This window comes from Protopterus annectens, chromosome 5.part1 (genome assembly GCF_019279795.1).
Source record: "Protopterus annectens isolate FY-2018-M chromosome 5.part1, PAN1.0, whole genome shotgun sequence".
NCBI classification, from domain to species: domain Eukaryota; kingdom Metazoa; phylum Chordata; order Ceratodontiformes; family Protopteridae; genus Protopterus; species Protopterus annectens.
Genome location: NC_056736.1, coordinates 608,310,566 through 608,330,815, shown reverse-complemented (window position 1 = coordinate 608,330,815; position 20,250 = coordinate 608,310,566). Strand labels below are relative to the sequence as shown.

The following is a 20,250-nucleotide window of genomic DNA, read 5'->3' as shown; positions in this document are numbered from 1 at the left end:
CACCAAACATCAGGGAAGTGAATGTAAAGACACCAACATACTGTCCACTAAACTTTAGGGAGGTGAATGTAAAGACACCAACACACTGTCCACTAAACATCAGGGAAGTCAAAGGAAAGACAGCAATACACTGCCCACTAAACATCAGGGACGTGAACGTAAAGACACCAACACACTTCCCACTAAACATCAGGGACGTGAATGTAAAGACACCAACACACTGCCCACTAAACATCAGGGAAGTGAATGCAAAGACACCAACACACTGTCCACCAAATGTCAGGGAAGTGAATGCAAAGACACCAACACACTGTCCACTAAACATCAGGGAAGTCAAAGCAAAGACAGCAATACACTGCCCACTAAACATCAGGGACATGAATGTAAAGACACCAACACACTCCCCACTAAACATCAGGGAAATGAATGCAAAGACACCAACACACTGTCCACTAAACATCAGAGAAGTGAATGCAAAGACACCAACACGCTGTCCACTAAACATCTGGGAAGTGAATGCAAAGACACCAGTATACTGTTCGATAAACATCAGGGAAGTAAATGTAAAGACATCGATACAATGTCCACTAAGCATCAGAGAAGTGAAAGTAGTAAAAAGCACAGACAGCATGAAAGAGCAGTATAAAACAGATAATTATCCAATTTGTTATAGTAAATGTGCCATGAAAAAAAGATTATTTTTAAGTATTTGAGTTCTTCCAGATGTTAAGGTTTATACTAAAGTAACAATCAAATTTATTGTGCAGCCTTAAAGAGTGAAGCTACCTGCTTAATCTTGCAATGTTTAAACAAATGAGGTAATCTGTTAGAAGTTAATGACTGGGTCTCTGAAAGTTTAGCTGCTAACTGAAAGACTTAAATTGGAACAGCACAGAAAAATACTTTCAAGTACTTTTAGTCATTGATAAGTGTAGGCAACAACCTGTTGAATAAGCGTTTAGTGTCATACTGGATGGATGATCTCATAGTTCTTTAAAGGAAACCTGTACATCAGTTCATTGCCAGATTTGTCTGGTAACAGTGATTCATTGTGAAGTACCAGAAACACTTGCCTCATTACCTTTTTTCACATGATTGACTTACAATTAGTCTGTACCAACATTTAGTATTTTAGTTGGCGCACCCTTCCTGGTAAATTCAGGCCCAAACCACCTGGGCCAGTTACCTGCTACCTCTCATTCATTTAAGGGAGAAAGCTAAGCACCCCTGGTATCCAAGACTGCCACGTCCTTTAACTGTTACTCTGCCATCTTGCTATGAGGCCAAGGACAAGCACTGCCAATACTGCAGGGTGGGAGCACACACCTGTAGACATGTCTTCTTCCTTATGGCCTTTCGTACTCTATTTATAATTGGGGAGGCCAGAAATAAGCCCCACCAGTTATAACTCATAACTCTTCCTCTTCATATGCAGTCCGTTATTACCACCTGCGTGGAAGCCAAGCTTTGTTCTGCCATTCATTTCTTGTAGGCAGGTACTGTGATGCAGAGGGTACCACACAAACACAGCTCAATGGTGATCTTACCAGACACCCTTATACATGCTTTTAGGGCCTAATATGTACTACTTGGTCCTGCTGCATAATATGGGGTGTCTGTTAAGAAATATCAGATTTCAGTCCCACTAGCATCATACTGAAAAAAAAAAAAACAGTGTAGGAGTTGTCATGTTTTTGTTCACAGAATGAAAGATTAAACATTAAAAACAACGGTAGTAGCTGCCATTTATAACTTTAGGTAAAATGATAAGATGTGATAATGCCCTGATTATATTCTATTTACTATAAAATGTGTGAAAAATGACAAAGGGTAGTGAAATATTTCCCCAAATTTAAAATTCAGCTTGACTTGGGATATGTTTTTTCTATTCATGTTGTGACATATCTTCTGATCTCACTGTTGGTATTAAACAAGGGTGTATCTTACGTTATAGCAAAGTGCTTACATCAGACATAGTGCTGGATAGAGCTCCCAATGTTATCTGTGTTGGTCTGCCTGTTAATAAATAGCCAGGAAGCAATAGGGCAAGGTAGAGGAGTGATTTAAAATGTGCTGTGGAACCAAGGCAAAAGCTTATAAAAATATGTGTAATTAGACATATAACTGTTTTCCATTGTTGAGTCACTGTAGCTTTTAAAAAGGAGCATGGGTATCCACACATTGACTAAGACAACAGTGTTCTGGAAATGCCTGGTCAAAGTTAATTTTTTCCTCACGTTGTGTACATGTTGCTATTGGTAGCACCATGATTCCGAGATGTATTTCTGTGACATTACCACAAACATTCGGTGAGGGCACAGGTGCACAGAGTGGGAGGAAACCCACAAAGGAAATGAAGGTCAGAGTTTCTTTCTCTTTTATGACAGCAGACTGTCTTGCTATGTAAAGCACTGTGGTTTTCATTTGACTTTAGCATTCCTGTTCTCTGCACTAGTAGATCCAATGTGTACCTCAAAGGGATCTGTTTTGTTGTGGCGTAGGATAACCAAAAAGTGAATATGCCCTTTTTCAGTTCAACCAGATCACTTATGTTTGGTGGTTTATACATGAATACAAAATGCATGTATTTTAGCTTTGTTATGCTTGCTTACTTACAAGACAGCTGCATTTTCCAGTCTTTATCAACGCATTTTTTATCAAACCATATATTAATATGAGGATATTCTCAGTGAAAGCAGGAAAAGAAGGGAATTACATGTTCATCTAATGCTGTTTCATCGCCTAGGACAGAAAAGACAGAGACTGCAGTAAAACATCTAGAAAGGCTCAGCAACACAACAGACTTATGAAGGATTGTTCAGTCAACAGAATGTCTCAGTATTCTGTCTCATCAACTCCCTGTTTAAAATGTGAAGTTAACATTTCGCTTGCTAATTTTCCATTACATTATTTTATTCAACTTGTAAAGAACCAGACCCTATCTTGGCAAAAAACATGTTTAAGGCATAGAACTAATCCTTCTCCCTGTATGATGTATTAGAAGACACTAAAGCACCCAGTGAAAACCCATGCAGAAACAAGGAAGCTATGTAGACTCCACACAGAAGGTACCCCCGGAGCACACCTCTAAAACCACTTATAGAAAGAAATCTGAACAAAGCCATAAATAATGAGGGGACAAAGGCCCCAAAATAGGGACAATTTTTGAATATTGTGCTTACACAATTAGAAAGTTGATATAACACATTTCATTTACATTAACATGAATTTTCTGAAGGGTATGAAGTCCAAAATTTAAATGTCTGTCATTATTTTCTGACTTCAAGCATCAATGATTTGCCAATGGTTTGCCAGAAAACCAGAATTTTATGAAGGATAGACCAAGCATATGAGGCAAAAATTTAGACAGTCTGCAAAAATCTGGGCAGTTGAGAGGTATGTGAATCAGAAGTGCGTCATGCTTTGTGAGGCTACAGTGTTAGTCACTGTGCCGAAGTCTATTTCACCTCCCATTATAAATCCGTATGCAAAACAATATGATGTTGAAATGCTCCATACCTGTGGACAGCAAAATCTGTTGTTCTTGAGTGATTTCACATTAAGATGCTTTTCTTAGAGGGTATCCAGTTGACTGCACATCTGACATCATTAAATGAAAACAGAACAGACAGTTTAGTCTGATCTCATAAACTGGTTTATATCTCTGCTTAATTCTTATATACTTATTCTCTCTCCAGGGAGTGTTTACTATGAGCATAAGGCAAATAATCTTATCTCACTGAAAACTGTCTAAGCCTAAAGAGAGACATCAGTGGTTGAATTAAACATTATTTTACTGACAGACAACTTTATGTGTGATTTCAGTCTTTGCTTGGCAATCATTCTGCAAATGTTGGAGGTTGCATATGGGATTAGTAAGGAAGATGAGGGCAGGTGATAACTCTGAGATAAAAAAAAAATTAGAACCAAGCAGCATAATGTGAGGCTACAGCATAAAAACAGAGGAAAACATATAAACAAAACGTGTTCATGCTGGAAATTGCCAAGGTACCAGGCAATGACACTTCTTCTTCTTCTTCTTCTTTCGGCTTTTCCCGGTTAGGGGTCGCCATAGCAGATCACCTGTTTCCATTTCTTCCTGTCCTCTGCATCTTACTCTGTCACACCAACCGCCTGCATGTCCTCTCTCACCACATCCATAAACCGTATCTTAGGCCTCCCTCTTTTCCTGTTACCTGGCAGCTTCATCCTTAGCATCTTTTTCCCCAATATACCCTGCATCCCTCCTCAGCACATGTCCAAACCAACGTAATCTTGCCTCTCTGGCTTTGTCTCCAAACCTTCCAACCTGGGCTGACCCTCTAATATACTTATTCCTAATCCTGTCCATCCTCGTCACACCCAGTGCAAATCTTAACATCTTCAGCTCTGCCACATCCAGCTCTAACTCCTGCCTTTATGTCAATGCCACTGTCTCCAACCCATATAACATAGCTGGTCTCACTACCCTCTTGTAGACCTTCCCTTTCACTCTTACTGGTACTCGTCTGTCATAAATCACTCCTGACACTCTTCTCCACCCACTCCATCCTGACTGTACTCTCTTCTTCACCTCTCTTCCACACTCACCATTACTCTGAACTGTTGATCCCAAGTATTTAAACTCATCCACCTTTGCCACCTCTACTCCCTGCATCCTCACCATTCCTCTATCCTCCCTCTCATTCACACACACATATTCTGTCTTAGTCCTGCTGACCTTCATTCCTCTTCTCTCTAGAGCATATCTCCACCTCTCCAGGGTCTCCTCCACCTGTTCCCTACTCTCACTACAGATCACAATTTCATCTGCAAACATCATAGTCCACGGGGACTCTTGTCTGATCTCGTCTGTCAACCTGTCCATCACCAGTGCAAATAAGAAAGGGCTCATGGGTCACAATTACACCTCACCACCAGCAGCCCCCTTTCCCCATTTTCTCACAAATATACACATCTGGAAAAAGTCTTATTTGTGCATGTATATTATTGCATGTTTTGAATGAAACATAAGAAAGAGCATTTGGTGTCTTTTTCTTCCCTTTCATTGTGAGAAAAAAAACATGATCTTTATGCTGCACATGAACTGCTACTGTGCATGTAATAAAATGAAAATATGAAAACAACAAAGTTTTCAGAACTGAATGCTTCTTTGGGTCATGTATTATCAGAAGTAAATGTACCTAGGCTGAGATTTATAAATATTTTATGAACTTTACATCAAATTTACAGCAGATGGCACATTATCTGTAGCAGCCGTTATGAAAATGTCAATAGTTATGTCAGTTCAGAGGTCGAATGCTGCAGTGGTACGGCGGTAACGTTGTTACCTCACAGCAAGAGGTTCTCCCGTTCAATTCTCGGCGTGGCTTGGGAGTGCCTTCTGTGTGGAGTCTGCATGTCCTACCCGCGGTCGGGTAGCGTTCGAAAGACATGCGTGCGTAAATGGGCATGCCTTTGTTGAAGGTCGAGCTGGCACCTTGGCGTTTCATAAAAATCTACTGCCAATCATTAGCGGACTGGAGTTCTGCTGTGGTGACCCCTTACCGGGAAAATGCCGAAAGACAAACAAACATGTCAGTTCAGAGGTGTTGGGGGATGACACCCTCTCTATGGCCCATATGACTTAGGTTTAATTATCAGTTTTGGTCTTGGAGAATCCAGCTGGGAATAAGTGGTTGATGTCACATCATATTATCTGCCCCAGGGAGAGGCTTTGAATCAATTCCCTCTGAAAGAGTGGCACCTGGTTGGTGAGGTAAGATATATGTCTACATCGGCATGGTGGATCAGGTCTCTGTGTCACAGTCCTGAGTCTGAAGTTCACTCTGACATAGGTTCATAGATTACTAGTAGGTTAACTGCCCTTGTGGGCCATTTTAAACCTAACCAATGACCCCATGCTAGAATCAAACTCTGCACTTTGTGTCTGTAAGGTAAACACCTTGACCATTATGCCATCCTCCCAATCCAAAGCACTTCATAGGATATTACTAGGCTACCTGCTCTGTGTGGATTTTGCATTGTCACCCATATTTGCATGGGCTTTCTCTGGTTATTTAGGTTTCCTTCCACCTCCTCCTCCATACTCCCCCAATAACAAGCTGATGGACTGGCTAGAAGAATCTGTTCATAAACATTCTGTGTGCCATGGCCATTTTGGAATGGATCATGGCTGAGAAGGGGTGTGTGTAACAAATAAATAAACTAATTGAATTGTATTATTAATGCTGTTTCCAGTATGGATGTAGTGCCATCCATGCATGGCTATATGCTGATGGAGCACTTTCTTGTGTCCATCCCAAGAGTACGAATACCCATAAGGAACTCCTGCATTCAAAAGATTTAGATCATACTAGTTCCTCCTGCTAATTTGATTGACTAGGATACAAGACCAGGTGAAGCAGATATACACTTTTTTTTCATCTCTCTCAAAAGATTATAATTCACTTTTGCCTCATTGTATCTAGCTTAAACTGAACTCTGCATTCTCATCATCTCATGGCTGTTTTCTTTCCTTGTGCCTTGACTAGTCCAATGGAGTTGTGCGGTAGGGATGCTTTTTCATGTCATGTGCGATGTGGCTCTACCTTAAGGTGTCTGTCTTGCATTAAACTACACCTTATTCCTTCTGTGCGCCTTATGGCTATCTGTATGATGTTGCACCCAGTGTGTAACATCATTTGGCTAACATATTCTACTGTTATCCCTTTGTTTACATGGTATTGGTCAAACTCTGTAGTATAGGGGTGTAATTGGGCTGAATATGTTTATTAACCTTGGTTCATATTTTACCAGTGTAATCTATCTGAATGTGTTTGAACTGTGTGCACACATTTTTTTTTATGTAGATGCTTTCTTTTTGTGCTATATTCATATCTTACAGTAAACAACTTTCACTGACCAGGATGACATAGAGAATCTTCTGGCTGCTAAATCCAGCTCTCTCACCCCTACTACCCCCCTGTGAAATCCTTTCTAGCATATCCCCACCAACTATCAACATGGAATAGGTTCTGGCAGTGCTCCCTAAGGCCACACACACTGCTTCAATGGACACTGACAGTATTCCCTGTTGCCTCCAAATAAGCCTAAATCATGACCTATCAGGTCCACTTGAGGCACCCTTTAACTGCAGCCTCAAAACAGATTATGTACCAGGTATATAGAGTGCTGCAATGGTCATCAATGTTCATAAGGGTGGACCATCAGCAGACCCCAAGAACTGCAGACCCATCAGTCGAAAAGTCTAATATGCAAAGCCATGGAAAGAATTGTCATGGAAATGATCAACAAGGATATTGGCAACCTAAAGACACTGGACCCATCCCCGTTTGTTTTTGTTAAGGGAAGGCCTTGCTTACTCAACCTGGTAGACATTGTTGAAAGGGTCACCAAGCCTATGGATGAGAGGAAAACAGTGCACACCACCTACCTTGACCTGGCCAAGGCATTTTATACAATGCCTCACACAGGTATTATTGACAAACTAAACCAAGAATCCAACACAAACTAGATAAAAGGTATATCCAGAAGCACAAAAGCAATCAAGCGGACAATCGATGAAAAATAATAAAATAAATAAAATTTATTTGGTGAGCGCTTTCGGCTGTGTGAATCCAGCCTTCATCATCATTATTGACAAACTCTCAGAACTAGGCATAAATCCCTACATAATTTGCTGGATTGTTGGCTGGCTCATAGAAGAGGTCAGGATCAGTGAGACCACCTCCACCAGGAGAACGATCATCAGCAGAGTACCCCAAGGGGCCTGCTCCTGTTTGGCATCTACTTCTCCAAATGCAAGAGTAACGTCAAAGGCCTCTGGCTCACCAAGTTCACAGATGACTGTAAATTGGGAGCCATCCTAGATTCCTCCATAACACTGGCATCCTACTAAAACAAATGACTGGTGTCAAAGCGACGAATTACAGCTAAGTGAAAAAAAAATTCATTATACCATCCTTTGGAAAATCGTCCATCCAAGCTAATTACTTCATTAATAAAACACACTTAGGAGTTCAACCAGTAGTTATGTTTCTGGGAACATATGTAGACAGTAATCTGGCCTTTGGCCAACACATAGCCAACATAGCAAGAAAATCATTCTATGTCGCCCAACTCATAAGCAGGAGTATGGCAATCAGGTCCAAGGTCATTATAGTACCACTCTACTCAGCCCTTATCAGAACCATCATTGAATACAATGCCCTCTTTGGCTTGTACCTAACCAGGCACTTGCAGCAGTTGGAATGTCTTCAAAGGCTCCTCCCCAATAGATTCCATGGATACCATGTCCTACGCTGATCACAGGCCCTATCTTTACTCAGTCCCCTGGAGGTTACTGAGAGATGATCTATGCCTGGCATATAATGCATCTTCAGATCCAGCTCTGATGGATTTCTTGCACCTTAACTTTGCATGCGACATAAGCAGAACATGCTGAAGAGATCAATATGTGTCTGAAAGAATCCCTGCACTATGGAATAAGTCCTCATCCATGTGAAGCAGAGTTCATCCCTGGCCTATTCAAACAAAACTTTGATCACTGGATGGGAAAATGTAAACTCACCTCTGTTATACATTCAGACACATGTGACAATAAAAGCTCACAGCAGTTCAGGTGATAACAGTAAAACAACACTCTGCCTTGGCATTATACAACTGTACAGAGAGGAAACATTTTTTTTAATGCCAAACAGACACAAGTCTCAGCTGTGAAGGCTGTATTTTTCTGAGTTATTTCTGTCACAGCAAGATGCATTGAACCTCATTTTAATGATCCATATGACAACCCAAAGCACATAGACACACATGATCGATATATTTATCTATCCATCTATCTGCGTGTAAGTGCCTGTTTGTATGTATGCATGTGTGAGTGTGTGTCTGGGTGTATTTATAAGGTTGGGTGTGCCAGTAATCAAGAGATAATTTGTGTTTATGAAAATAGCGATAATACGATCGAGTCCGTATGAAGTGACATTGAAGAGAACAATTGTTCTGGGCAACGCAAGTTTTAGTCTTTTAACTGAGTGTATTCCTACTGTAAAAGTTCTGCCATGGCATCCCCAAAGGAGGATAATATAAAATTAAAAGAAACAATAACAAGATCAGGTAAATAAAATGTAATTCTGAGACACAAAACAGCAGGCTGATGTATCAAAGATACCTCATGTCACAGCAGCATCTCCTGCCCACTTTCGCAATGCATAATAATCCTAATCCTTTCCTTCTCCTGCCCTAACCCTACAACTTACCTTAGAAATAAACTTTAAGTAAGACTACGACTATTCAGACAATTAAGGTCTGAATGTCATGGAAAGATTTTGCTTTAGAGATTGCAAAAGGAAATTTTATTTTGTTATAGGTTTGGTAATTCAGTAATATGAATGGTCTGAATATTTTTGCTGATGTCATGTGGTCGACATTTTGTCATTTTGGGTATTTCTACTATGATCATATATAAATCTATAGATACATATATAGACAGAGAGAGGGCAGGAAATGGCAAATCTGGAACTTTGACAATCAAGTTTCTTGATATCAAGCACATCCTAAGCTGGACAACTGAACCTATACATTTATGAACCTGTGACCATACTCACACCAAAGTAGACTTTTTAGTACTTACGGATTCTTTATGCTATGTACTTTTTGTGCTATATCTCTAAGCCTATATCTAAGTTTTGTAAAGGAGGATGTAAGTAAAATCTGCCCAGCAATACTGAAGTTTAGAAATTTGCATAATGTGTCACATAATTTATATTATTGAGACTGTTAGGGTCTCTGAATTCATTAATGCTTTAGATTCTTTAATTTTAATGTTTTGGATTCTTTAGATTGACTTACCTGAAACATATAATGTGTTACCACACAGAGACAAGTTGGTCTATTATGTCTTCATATGACCCAATGCATTTGCTATGTGACCCTAGGTAACTACTGGTTGGAGCTTCAGCTTGATAAAAAAAAACTCTAAATTTTTTTCCAGGGGACTTTCTCCCTGCACCCCATGTAGGGGACTTTGCCCCCCCCCCCCTTACTTATAAATACCAATTCCACTGTTGCACAACTGATGAGAAAAGGGAATCCCAAAACAAAACAGTGAATAATTGTTAGGGCTGTGAAAGAAACAGTGCCAGCAATGATTTCCTATTAGTAATAACGGCGAAACAGTCCATTTATGATAGTCAAGATGCAACTTTACTCATTTCACACTTGAACAACAAAGTGCTACTGATTAAATAAACTGTAATTATCCCCTGACTTAGGAATGAGATCCCTTCCCATGAAGGGAGGTAAATAAACCTAAGCATTTGGAGACATTAAATCATGACAAGCCTGACCCAACACCAGGTATATCTTGCCACTGCAAGTTAACTAGCATACATTTGTATTTAAGCTTCTCCTCTTTATCTGCACGATAGACTTATGTCAGTCCCAATGCCATTTAAGCCCTACCCCATTTCTGTCCCTGCCTACAGTGATCCTGAAAATGTGCATGTCATCATAACACTTTCTAATAACCTCCAGCAGGTGTGATTCCAAACCAAGAGTATTGCCAATTTGTGTCCCCAAATCCCTAATAACCTTTACCTCTTTAATAATTGAAAAAGGATATTTAGGATTTCCCACCCCCCAAAAATGCATAGGACATGTCTTGTTTATACTGAACTTCATTTCAGTGGATGTTGACCCTGCATATAAAGTATCTAGGTCAGTATGAACTGAAGACTGATCAGCTACACCAGAAACTGTAGCGCCAATTATGGTCTTGCTCTTTTAAAATAATTATATTGTCCTCCTGAATTTTACAGATACATTTAAAATACTTGAGAGTTTCTATGCTGTCTTATTTCTTCTTCTTTTCCTCAGGCTAAGTATAAGTTTCTTTATTTTCTTTATGTGTTACTGTTTTATCTTATTTTGTAGTGATGTACTGCTGTACTAAACTTGCACCATTTTGGTTGTTCTCCTTAAGGTGTCCCTTATCATGCCTATGTTCATGGAGAAATGTGGTCTCCTGAATGCCATTGATTACTAATGAGGGGCTCTTTCCAATCACCTCTAATAGAGATCCAAATTTCCCTGTTTTACAGGTATGTGTTTGATGCCTCCCAGAATCCCACAGTGTTCATTACTAACTTCTTTCATTTATTTACTTCTTTTAAATCACCTGAAATAAATACATCAAGATGTCTTTCTGCATTTACTACTGATAGTATCCCCTTATGTGGACTCCTCTTTTGGATTGTTTTTTTTTTTTTCGTGGTCATAAATTAGATCATTCAAGGATGGATGGATCTGACTTTCCAACATACCAGTTCATTTTTGCTACTCACGCTGCAAATTAATAATTTTCCTTCAGCCCCTCTGAAATGTGGCTTATGTGAATATAGAAGGGTTCTGGACCCACTGTGTAATGTTGTAAGTAGAGAGTAGATTTGCGCATAACCAGATACAGATTTATTATCTGGTTTCTAATGATTCCCTCTATATGGAATGAGATGGAACAAGAAACAGTGAATGTAGTACTGAAGACAGCGGGTCACATTTTTGTAAGTAGTTTAATCCCCGAGTCTTGTTTAATTTGTTTAGTTATGATCTAGAATAAAACGGGTTAGCTAAGTAGTTAAGAAGTAAGTGGACTGTATGCGCAAATGATTGAGTGATCATAGTATTAGCCCAGTAAACAAATATAAAATAAAATTAAAAAACATGCCAATCTGCCAATCTCTTGGAGCGAACAAAGTACTGTTTAATAATACAGTTATTAAATCATGACTGTTATGTTATATACCTACTTTTCATCTGTAAAAAGATATGAAGATGTTTAATCCCATTTTATTATTTTGTCTTCTAGAAATTGAAGCAAAGGAGGCTTGTGATTGGTTACGAGCAGCAGGATTTCCTCAGTATGCTCAATTGTATGAAGGTAAGGTCAAGATTAATCAATCGAGAAGGGAAAAAAGTCATAAAGAATGCTCTTTGATTGCTATTTGAAATATTCTAAGCATCAGATTCCAAGTCATCCCGGGACATGACTGCCTCAAAGTATTTCAAGAGATAATTTAAATCCTATTTTTTAGGTAAAGCAGTATAGAGGTTGCATTAGCTAAAAATCTTTGAGGACCCATCTTTAAAAAAGCACATTTTCCCACCAAACGTTTTTGTACTCATGTCTGTATAAGTCACAGAAGTTTTGTTAACACTAGCAAACATAATGATGTGTTTTCTCTGCTCAAGAACCTATTAGTTACTGTGCTATCATACAATATTCTATGTAGTGCTTACACTGGATGTCATTTATCTTATCAATGTCTAACACAATAAAATACCATTTGGCAAATTCTGCAAGTCTGCAATATAATAAAAGGCCATTTGCTGGAACCTATATGACTGAACAGACAGTCCTTTAAATATTATTACAATGGGAAAAATGCCTCAACTATTCCCATGCAGTTCTTGTCACTGCTGTGTAGTATAATTTACAATGACATTGACGAATGACTTCATGAAACGCTTTGACATGCTGTTTGCTGTACTCAGAGATTTTAAAACATCATAGGAAAAATGAACATACTAATACATTAAAGTTGGGTAGTTATTCTGTGTGGTTATTCCATGCATTTACCAGAGGATGTTTTTAAAGACTGAGAGAGAGAGGATTAAAGAAGTGAACAACCAACTGGTTGGTTGTTTACTTCAGGGGGTTAAGGCTGTGAGCTGTTAATGAGCTTCATCTTGTAGTCCTGGCATTGAGTCCTTCAATCACCCATTAGCTGTGGTGTGACTCTGAACAAGTCACTTAAGCAGACACTGTTTGAGTCACCCCCTGAAAAGATTTAACCAATAAAGAAAAGGATTTATTTTCTATAGCATTTATTAAACTATATGCATAGCATATTTCATGGAATGCTGCATTTCATGAGTAGCTGAGATGGTGTATATTAATTGAGAGTGAGTAATTTTTCTCTTCTGTTCTTCATGACACCCTGAACAACTCTATTTTAGGGAAATATACATCCATTTATTTCAGAATCTTGCCATCTGAAATATTTGTACAATGTTTCATGTGACCTTGTTTTTGAAAGTTTGGACAGATAGCTACACTAAGGAATTCTTAGTTTTTATATGGTGTGCACGTTCATTTCATTTGTACTAAGACTATATAACTATTCACACCTATTAAACAATTGTTTAACTTACAGCCCCAGATTTTTTTGTTAACCTGTGTTTATTTATTTATTTATTTATTTATTTATTTACTTTCTGGTAAATCACTGAAGATTATAGATAGTCAATAAGGCCAATCATTAGAGCTTCATATTCTAAAATGCATTTTGATGCAGAACTTATTGTCCTGGTAATGTTTTAAGTGAATTAAATTAATATTTAAAAATTGTCCCTGATTTTAGGCCTATGCTCCCCACCCTTATTATTTTTCATTTTTTTCTGGAATTCATGAGCAAAGAAGTTGAGAGGTATGCTTGTTATATTTTGGACCTGATTCCAAGAGAGCTGCCGTAAGTGTAAGTCTGCTCTGGCTCCGAAAGACATGTTCTCGATGTAAGTGACTAACTTTGGTGTAAGACATATCTATACAGGCTTAGCTAGAGTTCCATATTCCAAAACACCTGTTCTTAACCTACTCTCTGTGTAAGTGGTCACACTGACAGCAAATCTTTTGGATTGGGGCCATTATATAATCTCTGTCAGAAGCCAGGTATGTCTGCATTAAATACTCGTTCCAATATGAAGTAGTTTAGACCATATTGTTGTGTGAATGTATTTGTATACCAAGAAATAACACCGGAAATAAATCCTAGTAGTCCTCGCTGGCAGAACACCTTTCAACATCAGATATTGTTTCTTATATCTTCACTGCTCAATGAAGTAATTTATGTCTCTTAAATCTCTAGAATACCACCATCACCTTTTAAACCCTTTCTTCTTCATAGCCTTCTCTATTTTCCTAACCACTCATACCACTCTCTCTTTGCTCCAACATGCTCTCCTCAAGTTACCACACCCTCCAGTCCCCCAGCCTCCTCTTTCTGTTCCTACTTCCCTTATACTATGCTACCTCATATTCCATCTATGCTTGTCCAATACCACCTACAAAGACAACTACCATACAAACCCACCTTCCCCCTCACTCTTACTCCCATTTCCACTCTATCTCCTCTTGTCTCATTCAGCCCAACCCTCTCCACCTATTCCACCCTAAACTCTTCTCCTCTAAAGTCAAGATACTGTCATCTGCTCCAATCTACAGTCTACCAAAATTCATGCCTGACAGACCAATATGGCTAAAGGATATCTCCGTCAACAACCTAGTCCAAGCCGGTGATGTCCATCCTAACCCTGGTCCTACATCCTTTATTAACAACACTCATCCCTTACCCTCCATCCTAACCCTGGTCCTACATCCTTTATTAACACCACTCATCACTTACCCTCCATCCTAACCCTGGTCCTACATCCTTTATTAACAACACTCATCCCTTACCCTGGAGGCACTGCCCTAGTCTACTCCAACCTTCTTACCTTAATTCCCCTCTAAATTCCAATTCCATAACTCCAGAACACTGAACTAACTGCTGGAATTCTGAAATTAAATAAACATAAAAATATCTGCATCATTGCCCTATATATCTCACCTGGTAACAATATCTCTACACTCGAAAATATTCTCCTATGGGCCTCTACTGAAATTAACTATGAAACTTATATCCTTGGTGATATGAATATTGACTGGAATGAAATCAATTGCCCCTCTCCCTCCCTATCCATTAACTTCTATAATTTCACTCAAATAATCCTCTCCATCACTCGACCTAACAAAATAAACCCTCTCGGATCCACTATAGATTAGATCCTAGTCTCAGATCCAAAGAAAATAACCAATTCTGGCACTATTCCTGACACCTTTAGCGACCACCTCCCAGCTTTCATGCATCGCTCAACTAGTTCCTTCCCACACCAGCATCAGTACATTCAAACTCGTAACCTCAGTAGCTTCAACACAATTACTTTCTCAAATACTTTCAAACAAATGAACTGGCAAATTCTAAGCATCCTTCCTCTTGACAAGGCTATAGAATACTTCAACTCTGTCTTCCTTGATATTTTAAACTCACTAGCCCCACTAAGAAACAAAAGGATAAAAACTAAAACTGCTCCTTGGCTATCCAAAGAGACAAAACAGATTATGTACTAGAGAGACAAACTATGGAAGCTTTACCAAAACAATAAACTGGCCAATACCTTGCTCCAATATAAACAGCTCTGCAACTGTGCAAAATGACTAATCACCAAAGACAAAAAAATCCTAATATATCAAACTTCAGTCCAATAACAATAAAAACCCCATAAAATTCTGGAACTCAGTAAACTCATTCCTCAATCCAAGCTCCAAGAATAATCCCTGTCCTGACCCAAGTAAATCTAATCTCGAATTAGGCTCTGAATTTAACTCATTTTTCATGGACACTATTACTACCCTCACCAAGACATTTCCCAATAATAACCCAACTGCTCTACACTCTCCCCCTTCTAACTCACCTCATCTGTTTGAACTCAAACCCATCTCCACTAACTTTATAAAAATACTTTTGTCCAAACTTAAACCTTGCTCTAACGCTCCCATCAATATTCCCTCTTCCTTCCTAAAATGTGCTGCTGATGGCATTGCACTCCCAAACAGCATCATTATCAACCAATCTATAAAAGAATCATATGTCCCCAAACTCTGGCACTCAGCTTATATTCTTCCTCTTCAAAAGGAGGCAAAAATACCAGCATCTCAAACTTTTGCCCCATTGCTTTGCTCTCACCAATCTTCAAAATCCTAGAAAAATGCATCCACCTCCAACTTATGCCTTTCCTGACCCAAAACAATCTTCTCACTCCTACCCAGCGTGGCTTCCGTCCAGGCTATAGCACAATAACCGCTCTACTCTCTTTCCTAGAAACTGTCAATCAAGCCTGAGATTCAGGCCACTTAGTTTAGACTGTTTTACTCGATCTGTCTAAAGCCTTTGATACTGTTTCCCACAAGCACCTTCTCTGTCATCTCTCAAACCTTAATCTCTTACATAATGCTTTATCCTGGTTCTTCAGCTATCTATCAGACAGATCACAGGCAGTCAAATGGAAGAGCTCCATCTCTTCCATCCTACCTACCCCAACTGGCATACCACAGGGATCCATCCTTGGGCCAATGCTTTTTAACATCTTCATCAATAACTTTCACACTGCTATTCCTGATGCTAAAATCATTCAATACGCAGACAATTCAACCTTAGTCTGCTCTGCCTCAAACCTCTCTGAATTGCTGACTAAAACCCAAACTACCTTCTCAGCAACTGAAAACTGGATGCACCAAAACCACCTCTCTCAATGCAAATAAATCAAAGATTCTACTATTCCCTCCCACAAAGACCCTCTCCTACGATAAAAACAATTTCAAAGTCTATAGTCAAACCAACTCACCTATAGAAGTAGTCCCCTCTGCCAAACTGCTTGGCATTACTGTAGATGAACACCTCAAGTTTGATATTCATATTCAACAAAATATTAAGAAAACCCACCAAAAGCTAGGTATGCTGTATAGGAATAATCGCTTTCTTTTCAACTCTACCAGGCAAACTCTGGCCTCGACTTATCTTCTTCCTTCCTTATTATACGGAGCCCCTCTCCTAACCAACCTGTCCTCCTCCATCACCTCTAAACTAGAAAACTGCTACAACAAAATCTCTAAATTTGCCTCTAAATCTAAAAATACCACCCATCACTGCCTAACCCTACAATCCCTGAATTGGCTTGAACTCCCAAACTACCTAGACTATCTCCAACTCACTACTGCACATAGACTGATATTTCACCCAACAAAATGTCCCGCTCTAAATAACATCCTTCCACCTTATACACCCAACAGAGCTCTCAGATCTGAAAATCAGTACTTAATTACTATCCATAAACCTAAATGTCTTGCTGGCCAACTTCTATCTTTCTCACTAGGCAAAAAATGGAATTCCCTTCCTCCACACTAAGAACCATACCAAACTCAGAAAACTTCAAAACCCTACTGTTCAAACACCTGTCCACTAAATGGAAATGCACCTGCCTTCACCCATCCTAATCCAAGGGGGTTCTCGCTCTGGTTCCCAAGCTCTACTACTCTCATAGTTATCTTCCCATGAGTCTATCTAAGCTCTCAATTTCTATATATTCTCTCTAAGCTCTCAACAACTCCTACAGCTACCCTCACACAGCCCAAACTTGTAAATATTGTAAATAGCATTCTACTGTTAATGTGTGTATGTAAAGCGTATTTACATTTTCTTAAAAGGTATGCATGTAAACTGTTTCCACACCTAACCCATATCTGTCTTCCTCAAATGAAACTGTGTGATCCCTACCTTCAAGCTTAATGAATTTAACTATGCATGATATTGAATGCATTTCTGAGTAACTATTCTGCATACAATCTTTAATATTAATTATCATTTGTCTTTAAATTGTATTATGCATCTTGGAGATTTTCTCCCCGGGCTTCCAGTGAAAATGGGTCAATTCAGCCCAGTGGACTTCCCCGGTAATCAAATTGCAAATTAATAAATAAATGTTACATGCTCTGTCAGTATTTGTAAGATAATTAAATGTGACAAATGTATGAGTTCATTTTGGAAATATTCTCATAATTTTAGTAACACAATATAGTTTCACTTTCCATATTCAAGAGAGACTTTTTTTTATTCATATCAAGACTGTACTAGCTTTTATTTCCAGATCTTGCAAACAACATGTTTTACAAGCCAAACTGTACTTTCCAGTGTCTGGAGTGAATCACCTTTGTGCCAGAATCAGAATATTTGCTCAGCCATTTGTCATGAAGCATGTCATAACAAAGTAGGAACATTTGGTGTAAAAAAAAAAAAAAAAAAAAAAAAAAACGAAACTTTTTTTCTAAACCCACTTTGCATAGTGTGAGCATAAACATCTGTCTGCAATAACTTGTAACATTTTCACCACAGATTTGTCACCTGCTATGGCATTTCCCCCCTCATTTTGGTACTTTTTTTAAGTTAACTGCCTTTTAGCTTAGAATGAACATTTCACAATTGATGGTTTATGATGTGCAAAATGAGAAAAGGGGTTGAGGATGGCTGGATATATATATATATATATATATATATATATATATATATATATATATATATATAAAGCTTTTAATAGCTGAAAGGTAAGAATGCAGTTCCAAGATATAACTATGTTCACCACAAAATGAATTATGGAACTCTCTTCCCCCTTACATTAGAACTACCCCTAACCTACCATCCTTTAAAACCCTACTCCACTCTCACCTCTACTCCCTCTGGGAGTGCTCCTGTACCCATCCTACCTGATTCCTGATACCTATCCCTATTCTGTTCTATTCTAATATCTGCCACTGCTTCAATTCATCTCTCTAAAATTCCTTTGCCTAAATACATGTAGTGTATTAAATGAACATACATTTATTGTTTTTGCTAATATCTTATAAGTGATTTACTCAGCTCATATATTTCAAGATATGTAAAATCTTGCCTTGTTGTATATTGAATGTTAAAATGTTGTTGTCATATGCTGTACTAATACATTGTATATTGTCTTTCTGTCTGGAGCTTTTCTCCTCAGGCCTCCATTGAAAATGGGCTACATTGGCCCTATGGACTTTCCCGGTTAACAAACTGAAATAAATAAATAAAATAAAGCAATATATCACATTTGTGTATAAACATGCACAGACATATATACACACACAGACACAAACTCTCTCACACACACACACACACACACACACACACACACACACACACACACAAACACACACACTTTTTTTGGTACTAGAAGATAGCCAGATTTGTGTAACTAATGCATTTTATGCCTGATCTGGCAGGTGTGCAGCCATAAACAACTGTTAATGCACTACCCCAGTCTACCATCCCCACCCCATACTCAACCTAAACTCCACCATCAAAGTTATATGTCTTTACTTAACCTTTCTGTACCCTATTGTTTATATCTCTGTCACTATGAAATCTCACTGTATATTCTCTAACTGTCACACTGTTCTTCTTCAGACTGCCACTCCACCCTCTACATGATTTCTCTCCTACAAAACTTCCATTTCCCAGGTAACTTCCACTGCCTGTATTTTCTTTAATGCAGGTCAATACAAGCTCTCTACCTTAGTCTATCTAATGGTTCCTATAACTACTTCTCCTCTTAAGTTCTACCTCCTGCTAAATATCTTGCTGCCTTTGCTATCCTTCTTTGTACTTCCAGCTGATAAACACATTACATAATGCATCCACTGTCTGTCTAATTTCTCTGTAACCAACTACCTCATTAAAAAAGAAATGTATTTCCTTAAATTCACTGGATTCTGCATATTATGTAATGTGTTCTAGATATATTCATATAATTGGGGTTTCATGTAAAATTGATGTATTTTACAAAATGTCATTTTTTTGTCTTTAATGTACTTTGCCTGATATGTGGACCTTTTCTTCCTGGGACCCCCAGTCGGAATTTCCCAGCAAACAAAGAGAAATAAATATATAAATAAATAATGTTTAGAAAAGACAGCATTCATTCATCAGTGCTCAGATATTCAAGGTAATCAACAAAACAAACTGTCTGATGGTGTCATACAACTGCCAAACCAACAAAGCCAGTGTTAAAATAGCAACAAATTCAGACACAAGTGATAACATGTCTAGAGCAAGTGTCTTAACACTGCCATCACTGTTTCTACAGAAAACGTTGCAGTATTTCCACATATGACATCTTGAAACCTCATTATGTTCACAAACATAGTAGTTAATATTTACATCTTGTCAAGACCAATTTGTCAGCTTGTGCAGACACTGCGATCCTGCCTCACTTTGTTCCATCCATGCAGTCCTGTCTAAATTCATGAAAAAACAAATCTTCCCATCAACTTTATATAAGGAAACAGAGACAGCCATGGACCTCCATGAATGGAGTCTTGGATAAATGCTTCTGCTGTAGCCATCTGGGCTACTTGGAACATAAAAAAGTGAAGAAGTGCCAACGTTCTTGGTATCACTGCAGAAATGGAGGGCACGTGGGCCTGAAAGTCTTTCACTCTGAGACTTTACTTTACAGCTTAAACTATTTTAAAAATATTGTCTATAACATTAATTTCCCTCATTGTATATTACATACATTAAT

The 20,250-nt window shown here is 38.5% G+C and overlaps 1 protein-coding gene across 2 annotated transcripts in view; it reads left to right on the top strand.

The window, feature by feature from the left end:
• STARD13 (StAR related lipid transfer domain containing 13) overlaps positions 1-20,250 on the top strand; it is an 899,357-nt gene that overhangs the window by 455,603 nt on the left and 423,504 nt on the right. For both annotated transcript variants that reach the window (XM_044073222.1, XM_044073221.1), the window contains exon 2: positions 11,867-11,938. In XM_044073222.1, coding sequence (XP_043929157.1) covers positions 11,867-11,938 — 72 coding nt within the window. The remainder of the gene's footprint in view (positions 1-11,866; positions 11,939-20,250) is intronic.